The sequence below is a fragment of the Xyrauchen texanus genome, chromosome 7 (genome assembly GCF_025860055.1).
Source record: "Xyrauchen texanus isolate HMW12.3.18 chromosome 7, RBS_HiC_50CHRs, whole genome shotgun sequence".
Classification (NCBI taxonomy): domain Eukaryota; kingdom Metazoa; phylum Chordata; class Actinopteri; order Cypriniformes; family Catostomidae; genus Xyrauchen; species Xyrauchen texanus.
In genome coordinates, this window is record NC_068282.1 from 10,881,577 (window position 1) to 10,900,619 (window position 19,043).

Sequence of the window (19,043 nt, forward strand, 5' to 3'; positions counted from 1 at the left end):
ATGGTGCCTTTTTTACAGTATAGTGTCCCCGTCACTATACTGGGGCATTAGGACCCACACAGACCATAGGGTGAGCACCCACTGCTGGCCTCCCTAATACCACTTCCAGCAGCAACCTTGGTTTTCCCCAGGAAGTCTCCCATCCAGGTACTGGCCAGGCTCAACCCTGCTTAGCTTTAGTGGGCAACCAGGAAAGAGATGCAGGGTGATATGGCTGCAGACAAATGACTGATGATACTAGTGTAACAGGAATTACACACTGCAGCTTTAAATTATCAATAAAAGAGCTAAAAAAAATACTCCCTTCCTCTTCCTTTATCTCCTTCCTTCTCTTCATTTCTTTTCTTCCCATGCTTCACATGAGAGAAAAATTGTGATGAATGAAGGCTTCATCTAAAGTGAATAGCTGACGGTCCCTGAGACTTGGGGACCAATTCATTTGCCGCAAACTTGCAATATGCTGAGATTATTCTTTCAGATGTCCCATAAGAATGTTAGAGGCTTTGAGGAAGGATATGGCTCTCTGCCCACATTGAGATTTCCATTACATTCTTAATGAGCCCCTTTCCATCTGCTTATCAGCCTTGTTTTCCACTATTTCATTCTGAAATTGTAGGAATAGAGAGGATCTATCTTTTTATCCATTTTCCCACAAAAGACAGATCAGACATTTTATATAATGTAATGTGTTGAATCCATCTATTGTACTGTATTTTCAGCCTGCCCACTCAGTAAAAATGTTGCATTACTGATATCTCAGTGTTGCTGTGAGATGCCTTATCTGTATATGCTGAACGCATCATAACGTTCTTTATTTCAGAATGGCTGACCGCTCTCTATTCGTTCTCATTGTCTCATTTCCAACTGCTCCACACTTTCTCTAAGGTTATTTCCCTGACAGAGCACATCTGTGTTCTTACAGCCAAATACATAGATTTCCTCTGGGATCAAAGAATATTGAGGACAATATCTGATATGCTTGGTAAAACCATATTCCAAGAATACGGGGGAAATCTATGTTGAGTATAGCACTCAGACAGATGTACAATTTTATAGATCTTAACTTACAATATATCTTTCCGCAGACTGTGTCTGCAGTATCCAATACTTTTTAGTGTGTTAACTCCAGTGTTGTTTAAAGTCTTTGTCATCCTCAGTAAGCTTTTACCTTAATGTTACCTTAATGTTTCCAGCAGATGTATAGCACAAATATAAAAGCTGCATAAAATGTTTTCAGGGTATTCATAAAAGCACTATAATATGGATGCATGCGTTTTGGCATTAATCTGAATAAAAGCATCAAGAAACAAAAATGCCATGATGTTTTGAGTCATGAAACCCATAATGAAGAAAAAAATGATACAATTTAATGTCAAATCTGCACACAATCCTCATTCAACATGCAAACAGAATGCTTGTACAGACACATTGTACATAATTATTTAAAATCTGACTATGACTTTAAGTGGAGTTGTTCCTGAAAAGGACCACTGCTAAATCAATATATGTCCAAATGAACAAAAACATTTTCTTGACAACTTATGGTGGTTTTGATATTCCCGAGTGTTAAATTTATGTTGAAAGGATTTAGAGTCAATATGGAATCATGGAATTCCAACCCTGTATCACGGAATGCATAACAATATAATTCATTATGCCACATTTATCAGTCAAAGTCATTGTAAGGCAAAAAAAGGCAGGGGTGTGAAAATTTTATATCTGCCTATCTGACGATATACTGTAATATGGCTAATCTGTTAACACCAGCAGACTTACTGTACTGTATATGGTATATTGAATGTGGCTATGCAACTTATTAGTATAGCCTGAACCATTAATTTAAATGAGTACAATAAATGTTCAACAAAGAATGTGAGTCTAATTGTAATCGAGTCAACTCATATGTTGCCTTGCGCTTTTTGGATTTACACTAAAATTATGATAATTTGTTTTATAAGCAACAACTCCTTGGTATACACAATAACCCACATTTAATGAATGCACAGTATACAGTATCTGCAATATAAAATGTCAATAATATTTGCCTCAAACGAAAAAATAATAATACAAAGTTCATACCCTGACATAATACTTGCTTGGCTACAAGATGACACAAATGTTGAAGAAAGCAGAAATTGTGTAAATAGGAATGTTTTTCTCTTATCTCCCATCAGAATTTACAAAACAAACAAAGAAAACACAAAATGAATGTTCTGGCAGCTTCACAGTCACCAAAGATTGGCAAATATTTAATACAAAAACACCCCACAAAAGTACACACAACTGACATGATTGATCAGTTAAGGTATGCAAAAAAAACAACAACAAAAAATTGGAAATTGATGCGAGTATGACTGAGAGTTCAACAATAAAACATTAATTGCAAAAATGTCCTTCGGATTCCATTGCGCTGTCATTTCTTTCCCTTCTGCTCCTTTTTGACTGACCTTTTGCAAGAGCTTGTCCGAGAAACTATTTGACCGTGGTCCATTATGCTGTGCTCTGATTGTTTCCCTTGATTTCCGTTGAGACCTTCTCCTTGTGTCCAGAGTATTCTCCAATAAAAGAGCCATCCTCATTGAAGTGAACGTCCTCGTCACCGTAGTCCACCATGCTTTCTCCGCTGTCCCCTCCTTTCAAGTTGCCATTCAAGGAATGTTGGCTGCCTTTCAACGGTTTCTCATCATTGTCGCTGCGTAACACAGGACCACAGAATATTAGGACAAAGTTAGATGGCTGTTTTCATCCTAATTGAGTTTGACCTAATGTTAAGCCAAGACCATTTTCAAGTAGGTTTTAAAAAGCTGGGTAATATGTAAATTTTGATTTTTACTTATATTACTCTCCGAACAGTCTACAGCACTTTTACACAAAACAAATATCCCATTAAATTTCAATAAAATAAATAATTTGTAAATGTGCTGAAAATATATCATCGCACAGAATTGCGACTGAGAAAATATGCAATGCAGAAACATCCCTTTAAGTCTATAAACAATGATATTCTATTACTATTTACCCTCTATTTAAACCCATAGCTGTGTGCATGTGCCAATGGTTGATTTCACAAAACCTGTGAAGAAAATGTCTCAGATGATCAGCTTAAAATCACTTCAGATTTATAATAGTCACTACAGATACTGCCACAAGGACATTGTTATTCACTGGATCACTGAGAGTTTAATAAATCGCCCACAGATACTGTTGCCCACCATAGCCGTTATTTCGATTTTTATTGTTTTTGTATCAGGGATGTCATATCAGAGATGTTTAATCACATTTTAAGTACCCAGCAATTGTTTCTAATATACATGTCCATGGAAATAATAATAAAAGCTTAAACCAGCATAGGCTAATTTGATGATCTTTGCTGGTCTCCCAACCTAGAGAGACCATTCCGTTGGCTGATTTTAGTAGGGTTTTAGGCATGTTTCAGCTGATCAGGCTAGGAGATCAGCTTAAAACAACCAAGACCATCTTTAATCAGCTAACACCAGCTCGAACCATAAAACATAGGCTTAGCTGTTTATGAAGCAGGGATCTCTAGACAAAGGACTTTAACCTGTTTTAAACAACTACTCCTAATGTGCTACAAGTGCAACTCTAAGCTACTCACAAATCACCACGTAAAACAGGAACACATCAATGCATTGATGTGTGAACAACATTGTTCTTGTTTTTATTGTTCAGCACATACATGTGGTGGTTACGTTAGATTGCTGCACGTCCAGAGCTCGGGCTGATTTGGTGCTCGCTTTCAAACCAGAAAAGAAAATGCACAAATTAAAGCAAATAGTGTCAGAGGTTTTGTCATTCCTGCCACTATTTGAGCAGTGAGCAGTATATATTGCAGGCGGTTTGTAGTACCTGTATTCACAAAAGGTGTCGTCATTTATGCCTGGGGACTCCAAGTCTGGGTGTAGGTCCTCTTTCTCTTTTACTAAATAAAAAGAAGAGACTAATTTAGTGAGTCAGAATATTTTTTTGTATTTCTAGTTAAAAAAAAAAATAATTGCCAAGAAAAGAAAAGGGTACATTTGCTAGGGAGACACACTGGTGGTGGCAGTGTGGTGGAGTAGCAAATATATTGTTAAAGATGATGTGTGCCTTTTGTTTTTCTGTTACAATAATTTCTTATATTTCAGCTTGCTTATACTACAGTAAATTAGACTTTTGCAGGTTAATTCCCCTGAAAATATAAACATTGTTCTGTTTCTTTGAGAATCCCAACCAGCTCGAAAGCAACATTGGCCCGATGCAGTACATTTGAGGGTGGAACTATCTGTTATTCGACCAACAGAAGACAGTGGGTGTGTTTGTGTTTGGGGAACCAACTTTTTGCTATTTTCTCCATTTTATCAATTTGTCATCAGTGGTGCAGAAATGACAGTACACACTTAACCTTGCTTATATTAAAGTGGTAACACTTTATGAACTAACAACGAACAATACATTTGCAGCATTTAGTAATCTTGGTTCATGTTTATTTCTACATCTAAAATTAAGTTGTTATGTTAAAATTAATTAATGCACTATAAACGAACATGAAATCTAAAAGACGCTTTGTAATTGTACCATAAGGCGCAAGCATCTCCTTATATTCACAGGAATTACAAAAGTTGAATTGTTAGTTTAAGTTGTTGAGTTTGTCAATTATTTTAGTTTATTAGGAAAATAGTGCATATATATGTAGAGAGAAAGATAGAGAGACAGTATATCGAAAACTATACAGTATCAGCAAGTGAATCAAGTTAATTAATATAATTGACTGATGCTGCTTCTATGCATTAATTAAAAAAACTTTCACAGCTTTAAAGGTTACAACGGTTAAGATTGGTTGTAGCAGGGTTAAAAATACAAGAATGTTACTGGCTAAAAATAAATGCATTAACACCTTCTGTGTGCTGCTGTGATGATCAAGGTGTGAATATAATATACAAAATAATAATAATTTCAGTGGACTTTTCCTTCATAAAAGACTGTCTCCAACAGTTAAATCATTTATTAGGGTTTATTTGTTTGTGTGTGATTTCTGACTGCTATTTACAGCATTTTGCAGAAGTATTATTCTGCTCTGATTTTAGCCATATTATATACACCTTAGTAATATCACTTCTCATCTGTTAGAGATCTAAGTCAGAGATTTCAATATAAACTCAAATATTTCTTATCAAATTCTTCCATGTCCAAATAATCTGACCTGTGCTAACTACTGTACATCATCTTTCTAGCTCTATACTTTTACTGTATGTCAATAATTGTCTCAAATGTGTCTAATGTTTATTGTTTAAAATAAACATCTGAGATCAAAATCTGAGACCATCTGCATTTTGTGTTCCACAGAAAAAAAGAGTCATTAGAGTTTGGATGAGCATGAGGGTGAGTTAATGGTAACTTTTAAGTCTACTAAAGCTATAAAAGAGCAACCTCTTTTCAATACAATCTTGATCTGGGAAGGAACATTTTACATTTTGACAGTAACTGATTTGTTTTCTGTATGTGGGAGTATACCTGAGTATTTTCCTCCTTTGTTTCGGTTCACAAAACAGGCGATGAGTACCGTGAGGGTCAGCAGTGCTATAGCACACATGAGCCCGATAAACCAGCCCTGGTTGGAGATGCCACCATGAATACTGGCCAGACCTGCAAGAAAAAAAATTATAAAGATCTCTTTCAAAAACTGTGTTTGATATTACCTAGGAGACATCAAAGAATGTTTATGTCCACCGACAACATCTTGACACTAAATGAAAGACAGCAGGCTAACTCTCAGAATGTGCGGATATTAATATTAAACTGCCTGACCGCATGTCTAATTAATCAATGGCAGAGGCTGATTAAGCTACATTTATTTTATCAAGCTCACAGAACACATGCTCAGGGATGGATATGTAGCACACCACGCATGATAATTTTAATTAAGGATGTTGCTTGCCATCTTGATGATATGAAAATATTAAGAGACAAAAACAAACTATTTTTCTACTCTGTCAGCTTGGAGACAACTTCCTCCTCACCTTTGGCCCTCGTCCTGATAACGTCTTCAAAAATACTAGAATTATCAACCCAGCTTTTAGTCATTAGACGCACTGTGTATTCAGTTCCAGGTTCGAGCACTTCAATGATGTGGAAAGTCTTAGAAGAGTTTAGCGAATCAGATATCTTCCAGTTACCTTCACCTACAGGATGTGCAAAGCGGGTGAAGTGGTGTTAGTATGCATGCTATGAACTCGCTACTATCTATATGGAAGACATAATACATAGGGGGCAAAATATTACATAATAGTTCTAAATATTTAGTAAATCACAGACGCCATCCACACTAATACATTTTCATTTGAAAATGCATTCATTTTGCCATGTTTACACCTCTTGTTCACACTGGAACACCATTTTCCTCAACTAAAACATATGAAAATGCTAAACCACATACTTTGGAAAATGATGATGTTAAGAAACTGAAAATTGAGTTTTTAAACAAAAACAGATTAGTGCGAATGTGGCCTGAATAAGTATTTTTTAATTTACTTCTAAATCTTTTATAATTAAATGCTTCAAACTATATAGTTTGGAATAGCATACTGCTGTACTGTTAACTGAATAACACATACAGTAGTACTATACACATTGTGTATATATATATATATATATATATGCATTTTGAAATACATTTTGGGAAAATGTTCTCAATTCTTGACTTTTGATCAAATAATGAGTAAGGAAAAAAAAAACTTAATTAATTTGTTCCACTCGAAATTAAAGGTCAAGTTGGTGCATTGCATTGCATATATAATATTCCTGACAGTGTCCTTGCATACTGTCCATTTTAGAATATGTAGTGGGTCATCTGGGCATTCCATGCAGAAAATATAATAGTGTGCATAATATATACTACACATACTGTACATCAGAAAAAGTAGTATTTACTATGATGGCATGCTATTCCAAACATACAAGAATAATCAGCTGGGTCTTGTATACAAAATAACAACTATTTATTTTATTTTTTTTTACTAATGAATGTATTTTAACTTAGCATACTGAACAAACATCACTACAGAAACACAAAGGACAAAACAGTAAGAAATACGACTGAATTATGGCCTATGCTACTGAACTTCGAGGCATAATTGCACAAAAATCGATAGAGAACAGTAGAAGTGCTTACGGTTGTTCATAAACGCAACATATAACTCTGAATCCATTTGCTCTGTGCCTGGAATCCAGCTGATATTTGCAAAGTTGTGACTAACTGAGGTGCTAATATTTGACAGAGCTAAGAGAGGAGAGAAATGACAGAGAGGGTTAGTAAATGGCACGAGGAATGGTTAACGCAAAAGCTCTGTCAGATTTGTAGTTAGCTTTGGAGGAGAGTGTTCTTAATTTTCTTCATATTCACTTCAGTGTTATGAACTTTGCCATTTTTGCCAACTTTACTTCAACAAAATATTGCATATTTGCAGATCCATTTACATTTTAGTTTGAAAGATGTCATATTGTCAGGTTAATATCCACGGCAAAGAGGAAAAAGAATCACAGTATGTCCTACTCTCTACCAGGCATGACGCAATAAAGGAACAGCAGTAAAAGCTTTTTTATTCAATGTAAAATGGAGGGTTTTTAGGCCTAATTAGCTACATCTAGCCCGCCCTCAGTGAAATCTCATTGGTCCAAAATCCCATTGCACATGCAGTAACAGTATTATCATAATTACAATATAGCACCTCAGTCCTGCCCACTTTTTTAACTATCTTGATTCCAGAAATGTAAGCATAAACGTGGTTCTAGCAGGACGATCTAGGGATTCATTCTATCAGGCATCTCATCCAATCACAACACAGCCTCTGCTTTATATGTCCACTCAGGTGTTTCTCATTGTTCCATACTTCCGTTGTTTTCACCCCCCTCAACCCATCACCACCAGTTTAGGTCCCGTCCTGGGCAGGGGTAAGATCTGCTTCCCTGCCATCATTGCTTCCGGCAGGATCCGACAGTTCAAGCAAGTATCAGCGCTGAACCGTAGGATGGGGTTTACGCCAAAGGATATAAGTATTTCTACGTTCTATTAATCCCAATAATCCAGAGTCTTTTCTGATAGAAGTGTTTTTTCCATTAACTGTTTCTATAGGGATTTAGAATAAAAAATATCATAAAACTCTACATAAAAGAAAATTGGACAAAAAGATAAAGGAACAAGACTGTATACAAGAACTTAAATCCCATGAAGCATTGCGAATCATGTAATCGGATTAAACAAAAATAATATTGTATTTATATGCAATAATAAATATTGATTTAAAGTTGTTGTTTATAAATATAGAAACAATATATTTACATTTTGTTGCAAAATATTCATATATGCTGTATACCAATACATACAGTATACATAGTCTGAAAGTGTAGGTAGACTAACTCTATTGTGTCATTCATTATATGTCATGGGAGTATAGGCGGTTGCTGAAGAGCCCATTTGCTGTGGTTTGTTTGCAACGATTCTCTGATTGGTCGATATTTCCTCTTCAGGATTCACATGTACCGTAGTGCAGTTCTTCAACAGAAATTCTGCTATAAAAGAGTTTTATTTTATAGCAGCTATAAACAATTATTATTTTTTTTTAAATAAAATGATTTATTTATTTATTTATTTTACATGACTGATGGCTTCAACGGATGCATATACCCTTCATTAATAACCTCATAACTCATGGTATGTCTGTGTTTAAAGGTTTATAAGTTATCATAAATCAATTCCAGACTGCTGAAACATGCATCAATATGAAACATTTGCTGATTTATTGTGATTGGGTTGCATCAAGTACAATTTTTGCTTTCACTGTGGACAAACAAACCGCATGTCACTGGATATGGACCGGAGTATGTGAGTAGTGCGGAGTGGAATCGGAGCGAGGAATGGAGCAGCGTGATTTTACCTGGAGCGAGGAGCAGGTTTTAAAGAAATCGAAGCATCATTGTTTTCTCTCGCTTCAAGAGAGCTCCATTATTGCTCCATCACGGCATTAATGCAATATTTCACCGCATGTAAAGCATTGTTAAACACAATTGGCATGTAGGAAAGATAGAATTTCTGATATAACCATAAAGAATGTGATAAAAAAAAATACAAATGTAAAATCTAGTGGCATTTGGTAAAGGTTACTTTAATTTTCACTCTCTGTATACTGTTCACGCTCCCAATTATTGTCTCATATCTTTATTCTTGCATACTTGAACTCTGCATTAGATTTATTGTTTTGATAGTCTTATCTAGATTTGATAAAAAAAGTGTAGAACATTCTGAGAATGTAATTTTTTTTGTTAATAGAATTATAGAGCAAGGTAAATTATAAGATGTGCAATAAAAGAAAATAATAGGCACTAATGCTTTTTTGTTTTGTTAATTTATTAATTTGATTTAATTTAATATTTTATTTCGTTCTAGTAATTGTTTTTTTTTTTTCTTTTTTGTTTGTTTTGTTTGGTAGTTTATTTAATTTCTTATATCCAGAGAACGTTGCAGACATATTTCAAAATATTTAACCTGTTGATATGCACCCCCTTTTTGAGTACACACCATGAAAATTACATACCTGAACTTAAATGGTTGTATTTACTGGACCCTTTGGAGTATGGACACAGTTGTAGTAGCTTTTGAAAGAAGAAACATGGGCTTAATTTCCCAAGTTTTAAGAATTAATATATGTTGTTATTTTTTAAAGATAGAGAAGCTGAAGTTTATAGTAATGGAAATATTTTGTGCTGAACATGTTAATCTAAAAAACAATAATAGATGTGCCAAGACAACTCAGAAATGCAATGTTCTCAAAGCCACAAGTCTAAAGAAGTTATGTTTCAAATTTGAAGATGATCCAACAAAAAATTAGGTTCCTGCAAGCTTTTTTCTCTGTAAAATCGCTGGACGGAGTACAGAGTAAAATTAAGGCTCCGCCTTTCAAGACGACACAAAATCTGACGGCACTGCTTGGCTATTATGAATAAAAATAGACTTTGGAGACTCGTTTTGTTTATGAGACTCTAATATATAAGATAATATTCAGTTTTACAGCATGAATGCCGCACAGATTGCATAGTTTGTTGAAGAACGACGACAAAGGGTGATTCTTTCAGGCGAGATCTCAAGTAAACAATGGAGAACATATCATTATTTCTCAGATTTATCACTTTTATGGACAAAACGTGCTATTGGATGTTTTTCAATGAATGCTTGCCATGGACAATTGACCCAAGTATGACGATCTGGATTCATCTGGCGATTGCGTTTTCATGATAAAGGTATGTTGCATGTTTTCAATTGTACTCCTGGCACAAATAACTAAATTGCTGTTTCTGGTGCGTTGCTATCGTGAAACAGAGATCGGATATCATTGTTGAACCCTTAGACCTTTGAAAAGATGTATCATTTGTTAACATTAATTACAATTATAGATGGTAAATTATATATTTAATGTAAGCAGAGTGACGTTATCACCGCGGGCGGGGGAATTGCGTATCAACAGGTTAATTTTGGTGTTCCAATAAAGCACATTGTAGCTTTTCTCCTAGTATTGTGTATTTATTTTCATCTCATACATCTTCTGCATGGAAGGTTGTGATATTTAAAAGCATACTGAAATAACTTTACAATGGAGAGTTAGTTAGGCACTAATTTCCCATGGAGGGAACACAGAGTGGGGTGTCTCTAATCCAAGAGCGTGGAGCGAGCGAGGAGCGGGAAATCGACAACCCGGAGTGGAGCTGGAGCGAAGTGATTAAAAAATGGTTTGAGCATGGAGGGGAAATTGCTACACTCCACTTACATACTCCGGTTAGGACACAGTGTGAGAAAATTAAAGTGATGGGATGTCACAAACAAATGTTGGAATTAAGTGTGGTTTAATTTTCTCACTTTCCATCAGTAACATGGCTGCACGTCTTGTGTAATTAAATAACTAATTAACATCCTGATACAGTATAATGATGTGCTTGTTGCAGTGCTCAAACAATGAAAAAGATATTTTCATACAGTATTGCTGTTACAATTCCTGAGTTCTTAGAGCTCCACAAAAACTTGATAAAGTGTACACCAATGGCTCTCAACTGGGGGGGTCGATGCACACTAGAGGGGTTAAATAAACTTCCAAGGGGGCCGCAAGAAAAGAAAGTAATCTTATAATTATTTAAAATAAACTATTATAGTTAAACTGATATAATTTGATAATTAAATCAAGATAAAGTGCACGTAAATTGAGCTCTCACTTGTCAAACTTACTGTAATTTGTCCCCTCAACAACTGTCTGCAAATCTAGTTCATTGTTTCCTTTAAAAACCAATAGATCAATTGAACAGAGTGAATAGTGTGTTTAAATTGTAAAGAATGTCCGAAGTAACACAGTTCTTCATCCGATGAATTTTGTGAAATTAATAAAATAGTTTGTTGCAAATTAATTTTCGATAATGACACACGATCTGCATGGACTTCTTTCATGATTCATTTGGATCCGTTTTTAAGCTTTAAAGTAAGGCACTATCCATTGTCATTGCATTGAAAAGACCTTAATCTTGTGATTCACCTTGGAGCAGGTTGGTTTGGTTCATGGCGTATAACACTTTTATAAAAAATTTAATGTGAGAAAGTTGGGCTGTAATTATGGTAATTCCAACATGTGCAATGGGATTTTGGACCAGTGAGATTTCGCTGTGGGCGGTGCTACCCACTGAAATGGCACATAAGTAGAAACCCATCCACCAAAAAAAATGGAACATCTAGGTTATTGTTGTAACCTCCATTCCCTGATGGAGGGAACGAGACGTTGTGTCGAGAGAAGCGACACTAGGTGACTTTCTTGAAGGCCTTGGTTACCTCTGAACTTGAGAAAAGGCCAATGAGAATTTGGCAGACAGAATTTGCATGTCCCTCCCCCGGACATATGGGTATGAAGGGAGGGAATCCTCTGTTCACTCAGGTTTTGCACTGAGGAGCCAAGATTAAGGTTCGGCCATTGCAGTAGCTCGGTTCAGCGTCGTGGCTAGGGGGACACAACAGCTCGTTCCCTCCATCAGGGAATGGAGGTAACAAAAGTAACCTAGACGTTCCCCGTCTGTCGCTCACTTCGACGTTGTGTCAAGTGAAGTGACACTAGGGGTCCCTATTCAGTCACGCCGTGTGCTGAACCATGTACATGTGCTGCTGATGCAGGTGCGGGCAGGCAGATGCATGCCAAAGCAACAGGCTGTGTCAGACTGCACGTACGGTTTCCCAACGGCCCATAAAATTGTCATAAACTTTTTAGGTTCCCGGCATCCCGAAGGGGGGAACAAAGCGATGTGCCAAGCATGGGAGCAGGCTGCAGCAGCCATGGCTTTTATCTTGGGAGCCTTCCGGGTCCTCGAGGACATTCGGGAAACGTGGGCGTGTGCTTCCTGTGGGGTGCTCGACGCTGGGGCTGAGAGCTGGGCCCAGGTTGAGGCGGAGCTGCCTGACGTTTGGAAGCTGCAGGAGGATGCCCTCAGCCCATGTTGGAACGGCGGAGGGGCATGATGTGGGAAATGGCCTCTGTCTGTTTCTTCACCGCCGAGAAATGCTAGGCAAATTCGTCAATGGTGTCGCTGAATAGACCGAGCTGGGAGACGGGGGCGTTGAGAAAGTGAGCCATAGATGACGTTACTGGACCACCGAGTGTCCGTGCTGTGACCTTTGTGGCCTGGAGAGCAAGGTCGGTCGCAGAGCGAAGTTCCTGCAACACGTCGGGGTCAGGACTACCCAAGTGCATATCTTTGAGTGCCTTGGCCTGGTGAACTTGCAAGAGGGCCATGGCATGCAGGGCAGAGGCGGCCTGTCCAGTGGTGCTGTAGGCTTTGGCGGTCAGTGATGACGTCATCCTACAGGCCTTGGAGGGGAGCACCTGGCTAGCCCAAAAGGTGGCAGCGTTCTTGGGACACAGGTGGATCGCAACCGCTCTGTCCATCTGGGGAACCTCCGAGTACCTGTGGCCACCACGCCGTGAAGGGCAGTGAGAGCGGATGAGCGAGGAGGTCGGTTGCGGGCAGTGAAAGGTGCCCTCCACTATCTCGTCAGCTCATCATGCACCTCCGTGAAGAAAGGAACCGGAAGGGTGTGGCTGTGAGCAGCGCCCGGACCTGAGGAACCAATCATCTAGCCGTGAAGGCTGTGGGGAGGATGGAGGGTTCCAGTCCAACCCCACACTGATGGCCTGGGTAAGCATGTCGGCCATCTGGAGGTCAGCCTCAGAATGGGCATGCCGACCCGAAGGTGGCAGTCCAGTTGAGTCTTCCACGTCAGATGCCAGAACACTCTCCGATGCAGCAGCGATCTCATCATCAAGCTAGGGGGGCTCGAGGGAGTAAAGAGACTGGCCGTGAGGCGAGCCGCTCTCACCTGGAGCTCGGACGGAAGTCAATGAGCGAGCCGGGGGGGCGGGTGGTTCGTGGGGATCTTCCCGGCTAAACTGAGCCCGCTGCATCCTCAAATCGGCGTCATCGCCAGCCGGGTCGTTCTCAATCCCGTGGGAAGAAGGAGCGACGCGGAGGTCGGCTGGAGTGGCGCCGTTCCTCTTTAAGAAGGAAAGCTGCGACCCCAATGTTGCCATGGTTTGGTTCTCGTATAGAGAACACGAACCATCCACAAACATCGCGGCCCAGACACACGAGGCAGAGTCTGTGACCGTCAGGAGCAGAGAGAAACCGACCGCATACAGGAACTACACAGGGGCGGAAGGGCATCTTTATAAACGTCCTGAAAAGAACGTGCAGTGCCAGCTGTATATTGCTCTTTTAGAGAAAATAAACTCTTTTACAAAAATATTCTCTTTTAGCAGCGCTGTCGAAGTGCCCAGAGGCAAAGCTGCACTGCCGTGCAGAGAAGGAGAAAGCTGCTGATTTGCGTCATAGATCCAACAGCATATGCTCTGCAGAGGTGAGTGGAACAGTAAGTGATCTGAGCTCGCTGATCACACAACCGCTCGGCTCCGAAGAAGAAATCTTAATAAACAGAGGCATGATTCCCTCCCTTTATACCCATATGTCCGGGGGAGGACATGCAAATTCTGTCTGCCAAATACTCATTGGCCTTTTCTCAAGTTCAGAGGTAACCGAGGCTTTCAAGAAAGTCCACTAGTGTCGCTTCACTCGACACAATGTCGAAGTGAGCGACAGACGGGGACATGAGCGACAGACGGGGACTTTCGTATTCTTCATAGGAAAGAAAGTCACACAGGTTTGGAACAGCATGAGAGCAGGTCAATAATGGCAAAATGTTCATTTTTGTGTGTGTTTTCATCACCTTCAGGTGTAGCAATTAGGCAGACCGTTGTCTGCTGTCAAAACTGATTACCACACATCTCAATCACACAACATGACCCCCTTTGGGTAAAACATGCAAATGAAACACATTTATTCACAGACTCTATTCAGAAATCCATCCGCACCAAAGGACAATTGTGGCTATCGCTGCATTTTTGAATGACATCCTCTAATTGTACTGTGTTTCCATCCAAACTGTTATTGTGCAAATTGTGTTAACCATCGGTGGACCACAACACACAGAAATATCTCTAAATATTGAGCGAGCTGGAAGGAGGTTTGTCACTCTGCATCTGCCATCAGAGAAGGAGAGAAAAAAGATCGGACACACATGTCCTAGAGCTGGTTTTCAATGGTGGGTTGTGACTCAAAAATGGGTTGAAGGTCAGCTTTGGTAAAGTTGCGGACCACAGGGAAAAAAAACAAACAATGCAACTTGCCATTTCATAAAACTAATCATAAAATACAACTAACCAAATATTAGTCAGATAAACAGACTTAGTAACTTTTTTAAGGGAGAAAACTCTTCCTATATCCTTTATTTTTTTATGTGAAAGGCTGTGCATCCAGTCAAACTTAAATTCATGAGACTCAAAATACATAAATTCATGTATCACTTGGTAAAAGCTAAATCAGGCAGGGAACAACATGGACAGGTTTTGTGATATGTCCTCATCTTCAAAAGCCATGAACAAAACTATGCAAGGTAAAAGAAAACACAACCCAGACTACATTTAAAACAAGTTCATGAGCAACAAGTATAAACATGGTTTGTACCAACCTAAATAAAATTTGTGTGGTAAATTATTGGCTTCCAAGAGCATGGACCCATCAACATTTTGACATTTATAAACTAGAATTGTCAATTTTACAATAAAATATTAAAGACTTGTCCCTTAAGCCAACAAGTCACTTTTATGGGAAAATTTAAGCACTACATCTGCAAATTTCAACAGCTTCCTCTCATCCACTTAGCAGCCACCATTCTTAGATCAACACTCCAATCTCTTTGACAGTCACACCTCCAGCAAAACACTTTTTTTGCTTTGACAGCATTGTTCCTCATTCCCCTGATAAGCCAGAACAAATCAGTCCTTGACACCTTGGCCATGTATAGATCACATTGTTGGCACAAAGTGAATTCAACCTGTGATTATGTACTTGTGAAGGTGTTAATGTTATGTGAAAATAGAATATTGCTTATTTTATTTAGTAGGGGTTGAAAGGCTAGAAACCCTATTGTTTTTGTTAGGATTTGTATTAATATTATTATTATTCTGCCTTAAAACTCATTGACCAAACCGTAAGTCCTACAGACCTGAAAATGTAATTCTATAATTATATTCTTTACTCTTTATTTTAAACTTCTGGCATAAAAATGGTTCCTCGTTTGTTCTTTTAGGGTGCTTTCACACTAGCACTTTTGGTGCGCACCTGGGTCGAATGACTAAAATGTTCATGAAATGGTTCATGTGAACTCATTACGGTTTGCTGCTGATATGAACACAATCATACCAAATCGTGGAAATGAACCACTTGTGATGATGTATAATTTGCGACTTTGCAGGCTCCCGATCGCAGTTATAATGGAATAATGCATTTCTCATACCAGCTTGTGTCCAAATACTCCACCTACATAGAGCAGCTCACATTCTTCACATCTCTTGTAATGTATCCGTGGGGTCGCAGCAGACAAACGTTAATATTCATCACATCATTGCACATTCAATGTATCCGTGGGAGACAAACACATGTGTTGTTCTGTGCATGGCAAGTTTTCATGGTAAATCCAAAAAGACAAACCTTAATACTCCACTTAACACAGTGACTTCTTCTCGAGTTGTTCCCTAGATACAGTGGTAAAAAGCTGCCGCTTATACTGATGCTGATTATATAAACGGAACGCAGTTCGGACCCAAAAAATATGATTTGAACAGAGACCAACGGGGCAGGGGGAGGAGGAAGGAAATTAACTTGTGTTCGTCCCAAGCAATCGAATCAAGTGTGAAAGCATCCTAGATGTAGACACTTGTTTTGTGTGTTTATAATACCTATGGAAGAAAGAGTTGCATTAGCCACAGGGGAAACAGTGTTTTTTCTTGAAGGAAAGCGAGGGCCAGACTTTCCTAAAAAAAAAAGACAAGACAAGATTTTACTTGTCAAGCTTCTAATAGTTCTAATGGAGTTATGTGCCTAGCAAAGGGTTCTGCTAGAACTAACAATGATGGACTGAACATGAGGACACTAAATCAAATGAACTCTGTACTCTGCTGAAAGAAAAACAGCTTAAACCAACATAAGCTGGTATGCTGGTCTAACAGCCTGGTCTGTTTTCTGTCTTTAGAGGGGTTTTGGGCACATTTTAACTGATCAAGATGGGAGACCAGCTGACCAATTAGCTAAACCAGATGAGCACCAGTTCTTAAACAACCTAAGACCAGCTTAAACCAGCTAAGACTGCTTCAAACTGTTTTTTTAACTATTTTTTAAATGCTGTTAGACTAAATATCTCCTCTAGCTTGGCTATTGTATGCATAGTGCAATTATTGGCTCACACAACAAGAACCAAATAAAATAAATAAAAAAACACTACTTTGTGAAAATGATTACCCCATGCATTTCAAAATTCTAAGCCTACAGAAGAAGTTAGTCTACAGCACTACTGTGTTAGCTATTCCTAGAACTAAAGAAAACAGAAAACTTCATACTGATGTTGAAAGAGGCCACATCTGTTGAAGCTGGCAAAACAAAAGGAATAAAGAGATATTGCAATGACAACAGAAGATGCTGAAATCATGACCACTTTAGGACAGATGCTATTCAAAGAAAAGAGCCTGTTACTGTAGCATTATTAAGCAAGTGTGCAATAGCAAGAAGCACAGACAACTCGTAAGCATTTAAAAAATATGATTTCAGATCTTTAAATGTAAAACTATGACATCATACAAGATGAAAATATTAAAACACTACACCAGGGTTTCAGGATGTGCAGTAGATGAATTCTATCAAGCTTTATGGTGAGCTCTACAGTGGTATCATGTGGTAAGAGCATTGTAGCTTGATATACACCATGGAACTAATAAGTACCATATTCATATATCATGGTATTTACAAGGTATCCCAATGTAATTCAAATAATACCATGGAATTCTTTACCATGCTAAATATTCAAAACATGGTATTACCATCATGTCTAAAACCGTCGATACAATTCATTTTTGTAATTGTTTCTATAATTTCATAATTTGAAATCTCCCAAATTTACTTTTAAAAAGAGACTTTCAACTGTGTTTTAAATAAATACTGCTTTTGTTGGGATATACTGGTCATGCTTACGTTTACTGTATACTTCTGTTCCCCATTGAAACATAAATATATCTAGCCTCATATCAGGGCAGTCATTTATTTTCTTGACCGTTTCTATTACTCTGCAGGGTATTGGTATTATGTCTTGGGGTTTTTGTCTCGATTATATGTCTTCTGTAAATTTTACTTCCTATGTGAACCCTCAGTCAAACAGACATAAACAGCACTTCATCAACAATCCGCTCACTGCCAATGATAAATAAGGCACTTATGAACCATTAATCATAATAAATGTGCCGTAAATTCACAGTTGTGTGGTTCCTTTCTTTTAATAATATATTTTTTTGTGTGTGTTGATTACCACCCTATTTCTATATGTGTAATAATAACAATCCAACATTTTCATCCCCAAAGGCTACATATTATTTCTTCTTCCTTTTCAAGCCTAGCGTTTACCCTTGAATCAATAAGTGCTTGGTCTTCCGCGACAGTGATGAATGCAACCCAGTCGCACACTGTTATGATATTGTTTAGCCATAAAGAAATACTTAGATGGGCATATGAAAAGCTTGGTGAGATGGGAGGTCAAAATAACGTCCCCTGCATTCACTGGGTCGATGACCATAACAACAGCAACGTGGTCAACCATGTCAAAGCGCCAGATTCTCTGTCCTCTGCACTGCCAAAGGCTGACTCCCCAGAGATGACCCCACCCCTGTGCTGCTGTTACACACTCACTCGCTTCAGGGACAGTTGTGCACTCCTCACTGGCAGCAGGTCCGCAGCCCATCCGCGTGCAGCACTGCAGGTAGAACTTGTATCTGCTCAGGGCTTCCAGGTCGTGGAGGGGTAGCTTGTTGATGTCAGCAGAGATGTTCTTTGTCATGAGAGGGCCTACTTCCTCAGTGCCATTTACTAGACAGGAAAGGAAACAGCGCTCATTATCAGAAACAGGAATTCAATGCCAGGCTTATTTATAAATAAATACACTATCTGGGCATCCCTTTTTAATTTAAAAGTGTGGCTATTCTAGAGAATTGTGTGCTTCTAAATTAGTAGCAACCGCTTGAAGAGACTTTTTCTTTTCCAGCATGGCAATGCCCATGTGCACAAAGCAAGGTCCTTAAAAAATGGTTTACTGAGCCTAGTGTGGAAGAGCTTTACGGCCCTGCACAAATACCAGACCTGAAACCCACTGAACACATTTGGGTATCTAAGCCTATCCCCATCACCCAACATCAGTGCCTGACCTCACTGATGCTCTTGTGTCCAAATGGGAGCAAATCCCCACAGCCATGTTCTAACGTCTAGTGGAAACAAGCACACATTGTGTGATTGTGGTGTTCAGATATCCATAAATTGTACGTATTAAACTACTTGGTTATGTAGTGGAATACATTTATTTTTCCATATATTAGAAA

At 38.5% G+C, this 19,043-nt stretch overlaps 1 protein-coding gene across 8 annotated transcripts in view; it reads right to left on the minus strand.

The window, feature by feature from the left end:
- Positions 1-1,370: 1,370 nt before the first annotated feature.
- The window catches only part of LOC127646527 (neural cell adhesion molecule L1-like protein), a 125,611-nt gene continuing 107,938 nt past the window's right edge, over positions 1,371-19,043 (minus strand). For 6 of the 8 annotated variants that reach the window (XM_052130268.1, XM_052130266.1, XM_052130269.1 and 3 more), the window contains 6 exons: positions 18,361-18,537; positions 17,025-17,054; positions 16,368-16,442; positions 5,512-5,643; positions 3,868-3,940; positions 1,371-2,692 (listed from right to left, as the gene is read on the minus strand). In XM_052130268.1, the coding sequence (XP_051986228.1) occupies positions 2,491-2,692; positions 3,868-3,940; positions 5,512-5,643; positions 16,368-16,442; positions 17,025-17,054; positions 18,361-18,537 (689 nt within the window). In that variant the 3' untranslated portion in view covers positions 1,371-2,490. The remainder of the gene's footprint in view (positions 2,693-3,867; positions 3,941-5,511; positions 5,644-16,367; positions 16,443-17,024; positions 17,055-18,360; positions 18,538-19,043) is intronic. The other 2 variants (XM_052130271.1, XM_052130274.1) reach the window with 2 other exon arrangements.